The sequence below is a fragment of the Scyliorhinus torazame genome, chromosome 30 (genome assembly GCF_047496885.1).
Source record: "Scyliorhinus torazame isolate Kashiwa2021f chromosome 30, sScyTor2.1, whole genome shotgun sequence".
NCBI classification, from domain to species: domain Eukaryota; kingdom Metazoa; phylum Chordata; class Chondrichthyes; order Carcharhiniformes; family Scyliorhinidae; genus Scyliorhinus; species Scyliorhinus torazame.
The window spans coordinates 22,893,106-22,903,799 of record NC_092736.1 but is presented as its reverse complement, the minus strand read 5'-3'; the positions used below and the strand labels follow the sequence as shown (position 1 = coordinate 22,903,799).

The window sequence follows — 10,694 nt, the reverse complement described above, 5'->3', positions numbered from 1 at the left end:
ACCGATCCCTGCGATACACCACTGGTTAACAGGGATGCAGGCTGAAAATTTGCCATCCACCACACTCTCTGACTTCTATCGGTTAGCCAGTTTGTTATCCAACTGGCCAAATTTCCACTGTCCTATGCATCCTTACTTTCTGCATAAGCCTACCATGGGAACCTTATCAAATGCTTTACTAAAATCCATGTACACTACATCCACTGCTTTACCTTCATCCACGTGTTTGGTCACCTCCTCAAAGAATTCAATAAGAACTTGAGGAAGTTGGTTTCGCGTGAGGGCTTGTGTTGAGTGAGTCTTTGGAGAACTTTATATTTCTCCTGTTCCAGTAGGAGCCACAAGTGTTCTTTCAAACTGCAGTATGAATGGATCATATCAGCAGTATGTTGTGGGCATTGAATAAACCCATCACAGTAGTAGAAGGGAAAGAAGGTGTCCCCTGTTTCCCACCAACTGTTTGAGTTGTGCTTGTAATTGGACAGGGTTACGGATCACTATCCCAAATGATTTAAAATCTTGTAGATTTCCAAACCCGAACATGTGAGCGATGTCTCATTTGGATATGCACTTGCTTTACATCCGTTTTATACCAGACTTTGGAAGTGGTATAATTTGCTCACATTTCATTTAGAATAACAAATGTGATGAGATGAAGTAATGCAAAGCCTTATTGATTGTTCCATTTTTGTTCAATAGGTCATGGTGATAGCAATAGCCGCAACATCCCAACTTTGGTAAAGGATATTAGCAATGTAGGAGAGGTTTCTTGTGGAAGTTCACATACAATTGCATTATCTAAGGATGGAAGAACGACATGGTCTTTTGGAGGAGGTGACAATGGTAAATAATCACTTGTACAGTAAAGTTGCACAAAACCCTTGGTGTGCAATTCTGGAAATCAACTGTAACGATTGTAATCGCTTCACTTTATAAAATGGTTGATGTGTTGTATAATATCCATGATGGGGAGATGCCGGCGTTGGACTTGGGTAAGCACAGTAAGAAGACTTACAACATCAGGTTAAAGCCCAACATGTTTGTTCGAATCACTAACTTTCGGAGCACTGCTCCTTCCTCACCTGAGGAAGGATCTGCGCTCTGAAAGCTAGTGATTCAAACAACCGTTGGACTTTAACCTGGTATTGTAAGACTTTTTACTGTTGTATAATAGTAACTAATGATATTGGTTTTAGCTTAAACCAATTCTGCAGTTCAGTGTTCTGTTTTATCAATGTGGAAGAATTATGCTGAGGTGTTTGGTTGGAAGGATGCGAGATGTGATGCCTGCTCCCAAATAAAGGAAAAACTTTCCCAGACCACTTTTCCTTCTTGGTTGTAATATGGTGGTGCTGTGATTAAAATCCTTTGTATGCACTTCACAAAGTATTACCAGCACAGAAACAGGCCATTTAGCCCAAAAGGTATTTATGCTCCATACAAATCTCCTAATCTAATCACATCAATTTTCTAACCTTTTCTCCCCTCATATGCTCACCTAGCTTCCCCTGACTCAACTGCTGCCTGTGGTCTTGAGTTCCACTCTCTGGGTAAAGAAATTTCTCCTTAAATCTTCGACCGGCTTTATTCTTGGCTACCTTTGACTTCTGGTGCTGGTCTTGGCCATTGGAAATATCTTCTCATATCCACCCTATCAAATCCTTCTGTAATTTTGCAAACCTCTATTAAGTCATCCCTCCGTGTTCTCTTCTCAAGAGAAAAGAGCCTCAGTTTGGTCTTTCCTGTAACCTCTCAGTTCTGGCATCATCCGAGTAATTTCTTTGCACTTTTTTCAGTATCTTTATCCATTTTTAAAAATATGAATACCTGAACTTTGCTCCAAGTGGTCTAGCCAAGATTCTGTAAAATAGTAACTTATCTGATTTTTAATTCTCTCCCTCAAGAAATGAACCTAGAGTGCATTGCTACATTTTTTTTGTGATTTTATACCCGTGTCCCTTTTCCCGGTGTCATTCTACCTCTTTCCAAGGAGTGCCTCCTTGTTCTTCCTACAGAAGTGTATTAAACTTCACTGATCTAAATTGAAGTTAATTTTCCAATTACGTGGCTAATCTCAAGTCTGTAAATGTCTTCCATTTTTCCACAATCCTCCTGTATTTATAATAACCTTCCCAATTTGCTGAAATAATAGCCTGATTCCAATGTCCAAGTCTGTATTGTAGCCAGCTTGCTGCCCATTCTGCCAACTATACACTGATTCTATAGATTCTGACTTTCAGTGTGAGGCTGCGAATCGATGACTTGATTATTTTTTAAAAAATTCTGTCTCTGAATGGATTCCCATGTAACCAGCTGTGACGCATAATATATTAAGTTTAAGTTGCAAATTATTTGCTTAATAGCAGCTAATATATCTCATTCACTTACTAGGTAAACTTGGTCATGGTGACACAAACCGTGTTTACAAACCCAAAGTTATTGAAGCCTTGCAAGGAATGTTTATTCGCAAAGTATGTGCTGGGAGCCAATCTTCACTTGCTTTGACTTCAACAGGACAGGTCAGTTAAGCTGAGTAACTTATTGCTGGAAGAGTAAGGAAATGATAAATGCTTGAGTAATTCAAATGATCTCGATCTCTGGGGAGACACCGGCATAATGGTATTGTCACTCGACTGGTGATCCAGAGTCCCAGAGTGATACTGGGGGGGGGGGTCTGGGTTCAAATCCCACCCTGGCAGATGGTGGAAATTGAATTCAATAAATATCTGTAATTGAAATGATGACCATGAAACCATTGTTTATTGTTGCAAAAAGCCCAGATAGTTTACTCATGTCCTTGGGAACGAAATCTGCCGTCCTTCCTTGTTCTGGCCTATGTGACTCAATGTTGTTAAATCCTCGGGCAGCGTGGTGGCGCAGTGGTTAGCACAGCACTGAGGACCCAGGTTCGATCCCGGCCCTGGGTCACTGTCCGTGTGGAGTTTGCACATTCTCCCTGTGTTTGTGTGGGTCTCACTCCCACAACCCAAAGATGTGCAGGGTAGGTGGATTGGCCATGCTAAATTGCCCCTTAATTAGAAGAAAAGAATTGAGTACTCTTTATATAAAAAAAAAAAAATTTTTTTAAAAAGGCTCTTAAATCCTCTCTGTTGTATCAAACCACTACAAAGTCAATTTTTTAAAAAACCCGGAAAGATACGCACAGACCACACAGCATTGACCGAAACACTGGAAACAACAATGAATGAATGAATGAACCTCAGCCCTGTCAACCTGGCAAAGTTCTCCTTACTAACCTCTGGAGGCTTGTGCCAACATTGGGAGAACTGTCTCACAGAATAAGAACATTAGAACTAGGAGAAGGGGTAGGAGCTCCTTGAACCTGCTCCGCCATTCAATGCGATCGTGGCTGGTCTCCTCTCTGCCTCAACTCCACTTCTATTTTTTAAAATAAATTTAGAGTACCCAATTACTTTTTTCAATTTAAGAGGCAATTTAGCATGGCTGATTCACCTACTCTGCACACCTTTTTGGGTTGTGGGGGTGAGATCCATGCCGCCATGGGGGGGGGGGGGGGGGGGGGGCGGGGGGGGGGGGGGGGGAGAAAGAGAAATGTGCAAACTCTACAAGGACAGTGACCCAGGGCCGGGATTGAACCCAGGTCCTTGACGCCGTGAAGCAGCAGTGCTAACCACTGTGCCACCGTGCTGTCCCTAAACTCCACTTTCTACCCATTCTCCATAACCCTTCAACCCATTACTAATTAAAAATCTGTCTGTCTCCTCCTCAAATTTACTCAAATGTCCCAGCACCCATCGCACTCTGGGGTAGTGAATTCCACAGATTTGTGACCCTTTGAGAGAAGTAATTTCTCCTCATCTCTGTTTTGAATCAGCTACCCCTTATCCTAAAACTATGACCTTTGTCTAGATGGCCTCACAGGAGCAAACATCCATTCCATGTCAATTTTGTCAATACCCTTTATCATCTTGCATACTTCAATTAGATCTCCCCTCATTCTTTTAAACTGGAGCGAGTTTCGGCCTAAACTGCTCAAACATTCCTCATAAGACAAATCCCTCATCTCTGGAATCAGCCGAGTGAACCTCCTCTGAACTGCCTCTAATGCAAATACCCGCCCCCCTTCAAATAAGGGGACCAAAACGGTACACTGTATCCAGGTGCGGATCTCACCAATGCCTTGTTGCAGCAATACTTCCTACTTTCATACTCTAATACTTTAGCTACAGAGGCCCAAATTCCATTTGCCTTCCTTATTACCTGCTGTACGTGCATACTAGTTTTCTGCAATTCTTGCATAAGGATAACCAGATCCCTCTGCACTGAAGTACTCTGAAGTTTCTCTCCCTTTAGGCAATAAGTTCCTTTCCATTTTTTTATCAAAATGGATAACGTCCTACTAGTCAAGCAACCGCCTGACATAGTCATACTTGAGGAATAATGCTTCAACAGATAATGTCCCAGATACCACTATTACCATCCCTGGGTATGTCCTGTCCCACCGGCAGTACTGATTTAGCAGAGGTGGCGCCACTGGTATGCAGTCGGGAGGGGGTTACCCTGAGGGTCCTCAACAGCGACTCCGGACCCCATGAAGTCTCGGGACTTCAGGTCAAACATGGGCGAGGAATCGTCCTGCTGATTACTATATACCGTCCACCATCAGCTGATGAGTCATTACTCCTGGGGCGACCTGATAGAGGTATACAAAATTATGAGGGGCATAGACAGAGTGGATAGTCAGAGGCTTTTCCCCAGGGTAGAGGGGTCAATTACTAGGGGGCATAGGTTTAAGGTGAGAGGGGCAAAGTTTAGAGTAGATGTACGAGGCAAGTTTTTTACGCAGAGGGTAGTGGGTGCCTGGAACTCACTACCGGAGGAGGTAGTGGAGGCAGGGATGATAGGGACATTTAAGGGGCATCTTGACAAATATATGAATAGGATGGGAATAGAAGGATACGGACCCAGGAAGTGTAGAAGATTGTAGTTTAGTCGGGCAGTATGGTCGGCACGGGCTTGGAGGGCCGAAGGGCCTGTTCCTGTGCTGTACATTTCTTTGTTCTTTGTTCTTTGTTGTTCCTCCTCCTCCATTTTGAACAACCATTGGAGGAAGTGGCAAGGGCACAGAATATATTTTGGGTAGGGGACTTGCCAGTGATACGCACAATGCTTGTTGCTCATTCCTTTTTTAATATAAATTTAAAGTACCCAATTCATTTTATTTTTCAAATTAAGGGGCAATTTAGCGTGCCCAATCCACCTACCCTGCACATCTGTAAGTTGTGGGGGAGAGACCCACGCAGACATGGGGAGAATACGCAAACTCCACACGGACATTGACCCGGATCCGGCATCGAACCTGGGACCTCGACAGTGTTAATCACCGTGCCACTGTGCCGCCCCATTTGTTGCTCATTCCTAATTGGTCTTGAACTCAGCGGGTGGCTGGGCCATTTCGGTTGGGGAGTTACAGTCAACCACATGGGTGTAGACTGAAATCGCAAGTAGGCCGGATCAGGTAAGGATGGCAGATTTCCTTCCCTGAAGGACATTAGTGAACCAGATGGGTTTTGATGATGATTACTTTTTTAAAATACATTTAGAGTACCCAATTCCTTTTTTCCAATTAAGGGGCAGTTTTAGCGTGGCTAATCCACCTAACCTGCACATCTTTTGAGTTGTGGGGGTGAAACCCACGCAAACACTGGGAGAATGTGCAAACTCCACACGGAGAGTGACCCAGAGCCGGGATCGAACCTGGGACCTCGGCACCATGAGTCAGCAATGCTAACCATTGCCCCACCATGCTGCCTCATGATCGCCATTACTGAGATGAGCTTTCAATTCCAGATTTAATTAATTGAATTTAAATTCCACCAGCCATTATGGTCTGATTTGAACCCATGTCCCAAGAGTATTAGCCTGAGTTTCTGGGTTACCCGTCTACTGACGTTATCCCGAACCCGCTGCCTCCCTTTGGTATTTTGTTTTATAATGCTCCTGTGAAATGCCTTGGAGCATTTAATTACATTGAATGTTCTATATTAACATCAGTTCTTGTAGAACTGGCTGTTGGTTCTCATTTAGCGATAGAATTGCCATAGACTATGAAGGGAATGTGTACGTATATTTATTAAAATACAGATAACATGGGGATTTCACATTTCAAATTTAATTTCTGAATGAATTTTCTCATCCTATAATATTTGTTGCATTTCAACAATAGGTGTATGCGTGGGGCTGTGGTGCCTGTCTCGGCTGTGGCTCTTCAGAAGCTACAGCTTTGAGACCCAAACTTATCGAAGAACTGGCTACTACAAGAATAGTTGACCTTTCAATAGGTGACAGCCATTGTTTGGCTCTTTCACACGGTAAGAAGCAAATTTGAATTTCCAAAGCAATATAATTGCAGGAATTATTGTATTTTTATTTGTGTTTAAGGCGGGCTACTGAGACCCATGTAACAGGAGCGAGTTTGATGTTTGCACTGTATAAAATCAGCACCAGGCTTTACATTTGGAGCCACTTGATAACAACCAATCTTGTAAGGTGTAGGAGCAGAAGATAGTCATTTGGCTCATTGAGCCTGCTCCACCATTTAATGAGATCATAACTGACCTGATGTGATGATCCTCAACACTTTCCTGCCATGATCCCATAACCCTAGATTCCCTTAGTGATCAAAAATCTGTCTATCTCCGCCTTGGACATGCTTAACGACCCAACCAACATTAAGAATCTTGTTTTGACTGTTTGGAATATTTTGATTTCAAAGCTTGCTAATTATTTTGTGAGACTAAGTTCTGAATACTGCTTTCATTTTCAATTTATTTCTTGGCTTTAATATCTGCGAATTGCAAATAAGCTTCTTCTGCAAACAGCTGTGAATGTGTGAATTCTGCCAACATAACCTGTGAAGGTCAAAGAGCAAAACTGAAGTCTTCAATTCTGTAACCTCTCTTGGATCTCATTACGGCTCCACTGCAGCCTAAATGTCATCACAGTTCTCCTTGGTATGACCAAGTAAAGATATTGAAAGCGTAGATCTCATTGACTCTGGGTGAAAAACATTCCACATTTCTAGCCTGTTCATAGAGTTCATTTGCGAAACTTTGTCTATGACTTCCCACCCTGGATTAGTTGTGGCGTTTCTATTTTCAAGATCAACCCCCTGCAACAAATCCTTCCATCCTTTCATTGAATTGATGTTCCACATTTGTGCACTGATGGCATCCTATTAATAGCAAATGAAACCACACAAAACATTAAGCAGTCGCATGCATATTTCCACTCTGTGCTTTTCCATTAACTGTCCATCTACTCCATTTGACATGAACATGATCCATGAAAGGCTTGTTGGGAAAGCACTGTGGGACTTATTGCTTCGCAGGCACCTCTTGATCTCATCAGTTATATGGGATCTGAACATGTCCCACAATAATAAGCTACATTCTTTACGTCGACTACCTGACACCTATTCCCTATATTATTGATCCATACACTCCATCCTCAGTCATCCAGTCTTTGTCATAAGCATGCACAGAAACTCTTTGGGGAACTTGATGTTTGATGTGATTCACATAGGCTTTAATTTTGTTCTGTTGGCCATGCAGGCTCGCACCGCCCTGAATCCTCTGTGGCTCTGTCATTTTCATTGTTTTCAAACCTTTCCACACCACAGTTTGGCTGCCAGGCATGTCGAAATTTGGGGGTGTTTCATCCATGTCGCCGATGTGATTTGATGTACTCATGCTTATGCTGCTGCCTGATTGAGATTTTCTGGAAACTGGTATAATACTGGCATTCAGGCCTTGTGGTGTTCTCTGAGCAATCTTGGTCTTCTACCGTGGCACTGGACTGTATTATCCCATAAAACGGTGGCACAGTGGTTAGCACTGCTGCCTCACAGCCCCAGGGACCTGGGTTCAATTCCGGCCTTGGTTGATTGTGTGGAGTTTGCAAGTTCTCCCTGTGTTTGCATGAGTTTCCTCCGGGTATTCCGGTTTCCTCCCAGAGTCCAAAGATGCGCAGGATAGGTGGGGTTATGGGGATAGGGCGGGGTGTGGGTAAAGGTAGGGTGTTCTTTCAGAGAGTCGGTGCAGACACGATGGCTGAATGGCCTCCCTCTGCACTGCAGGAATTCCATGATTCTATTGTTCTAAAGCAGCTACACCAGCTTTGGTCTGAAATCTTTGCTGGACTCTAGGTTTCATTTGCGTATATATAGATTGCATTTCTGGTGGTTTTCAAGGATCCATTCTAGTGCATGCTTCTCAAAATTAGGCCAGTGGCTTGCCCCTGCCCTGTCGGTGCATTTAATCTTGCAAATCTTTTTCTGGGCGGATCCTCTTTTTTTTTTTTTTTTTTTTCCCATTCTCGCACCAGTTTTTCCACTGAGACTGAATTCCCTCACTAACAGTTATTTGGCGTTTTAACAAATGATTGACTTTTAGTTTGAAAGCAGCTCTGTACTTTATTCATTTTTGCTGGAGGGCTTATTTCTGTTTGTCAGTTACCACTTCATGTTGCAGTGCGCTCTGTAGATGTAACTTAAACTCCCCATCACTCCCGTCACAATATAGTCCATATCGCCCGCTTGATCCCATGTCCTGACTTTTACAATAAGGCAACTAAACTTTGAGGCTCATTAATAGAGTATTTTGTCGCTGAAAAGATGGGGAGTGGGAAGGGGATGCACTGATTTGCTGCATAATCGGGAAAGCATGATGTTTGGTGAGTGAAAGCTGCCAGGTCAACGACCTATGGTAATTGCATTGCAAAATTCATTTTCTTTTGCTCATCCTCTTTTTTTTTTCCCCAATGCTTCAGGGGCAAGAAGTTAATTGAGTTGATTTGGATCTTTCCCCTCAGTTGTTTATATGGTTATATGAAGGATATTGTTTTCTTTCTCTTCTAACATTGAATATGTGCTCCTTGCTGAATTTGTTATTTCTGCAGTAAATGCTCTGAGGTTTTTGTGACTGACCAATGATCAGCACTTGACCAAGTGTTTAACGCATTGAGCTAGTCTGGCTGAGTGCCCGACTTGACTGCCGCCGCAGTGTCTGAGATAGCATTTAAAAATTGTCATCAATATTTTCTTTGCAGTCGCAAACAGCAATCCCTTCAACATTTTCTTAAAATACAAGCAATACTATTAATTTTGATCACTAAATTTTCTCTTCCCCCCCCTCTCTTCTCTTCCCCCCCCCCCCCATCTCTTTTCCCCTCTCTCTTCTCTTTTCCCCTCTCTTCTCTTTCTGCCCCCTCTCTTCTCTTTCTGCCCCCTCTCTTCTCTTTCTGCCCCCTCTCTTCTCCTTCTGCCCCCTCTCTTCTCCTTCTGCCCCCTCTCTTCTCCTTCTGCCCCCTTTCTTCTCCTTCTGCCCCCTCTCTTCTCCTTCTGCCCCCTCTCTTCTTCTGCCCCCTCTCTTCTCCTTCTGCCCCCTCTCTTCTCCTTCTGCCCCCTCTCTTCTCCTTCTGCCCCCTCTCTTCTCCTTCTGCCCCCTCTCTTCTCCTTCTGCCCCCTCTCTTCTCCTTCTGCCCCCTCTCTTCTCCTTCTGCCCCCTCTCTTCTCCTTCTGCCCCCTCTCTTCTCCTTCTGCCCCCTCTTCTCTTTCTGCCCCCTCTTCTCTTTCTGCCCCCTCTTCTCTTTCTGCCCCCCCTCTTCTCTTTCTGCCCCCTCTCTTCTCTTTCTGCCCCCTCTCTTCTCTTTCTGCCCCCTCTCTTCTCTTTCTGCCCCCTCTCTTCTCTTTCTGCCCCCTCTCTTCTCTTTCTGCCCCCTCTCTTCTCTTACTGCCCCCTCTCTTCTCTTTCTGCCCCCTCTCTTCTCTCTCTGCCCCCTCTCTTCTCTCTCTGCCCCCTCTCTTCTCTCTCTGCCCCCTCTCTTCTCTCTCTGCCCCCTCTCTTCTCTCTCTGCCCCCTCTCTTCTCTCTCTGCCCCCTCTCTTCTCTCTCTGCCCCCTCTCTTCTCTCTCTGCCCCCTCTCTTCTCTCTCTGCCCCCTCTCTTCTCTCTCTGCCCCCTCTCTTCTCTCTCTGCCCCCTCTCTTCTCTCTCTGCCCCCTCTCTTCTCTCTCTGCCCCCTCTCTTCTCTCTCTGCCCCCTCTCTTCTCTCTCTGCCCCCTCTCTTCTCTCTCTGCCCCCTCTCTTCTCTCTCTGCCCCCTCTCTTCTCTCTCTGCCCCCTCTCTTCTCTCTCTGCCCCCTCTCTTCTCTCTCTGCCCCCTCTCTTCTCTCTCTGCCCCCTCTCTTCTCTCTCTGCCCCCTCTCTTCTCTCTCTGCCCCCTCTCTTCTCTCTCTGCCCCCTCTCTTCTCTCTCTGCCCCCTCTCTTCTCTCTCTGCCCCCTCTCTTCTCTCTCTGCCCCCTCTCTTCTCTCTCTGCCCCCTCTCTTCTCTCTCTGCCCCCTCTCTTCTCTCTCTGCCCCCTCTCTTCTCTCTCTGCCCCCTCTCTTCTCTCTCTGCCCCCTCTCTTCTCTCTCTGCCCCCTCTCTTCTCTCTCTGCCCCCTCTCTTCTCTCTCTGCCCCCTCTCTTCTCTCTCTGCCCCCTCTCTTCTCTCTCTGCCCCCTCTCTTCTCTCTCTGCCCCCTCTCTTCTCTCTCTGCCCCCTCTCTTCTCTCTCTGCCCCCTCTCTTCTCTCTCTGCCCCCTCTCTTCTCTCTCTGCCCCCTCTCTTCTCTCTCTGCCCCCTCTCTTCTCTCTCTGCCCCCTCTCTTCTCTCTC

At 45.1% G+C, this 10,694-nt stretch overlaps 1 protein-coding gene across 1 annotated transcript in view; it reads left to right on the top strand.

The window, feature by feature from the left end:
* LOC140404429 (probable E3 ubiquitin-protein ligase HERC1) overlaps positions 1-10,694 on the top strand; it is a 300,792-nt gene that overhangs the window by 58,182 nt on the left and 231,916 nt on the right. The window contains 3 exon segments of the mRNA XM_072492956.1: positions 700-843; positions 2,392-2,519; positions 6,209-6,353. Coding sequence (XP_072349057.1) covers positions 700-843; positions 2,392-2,519; positions 6,209-6,353 — 417 coding nt within the window.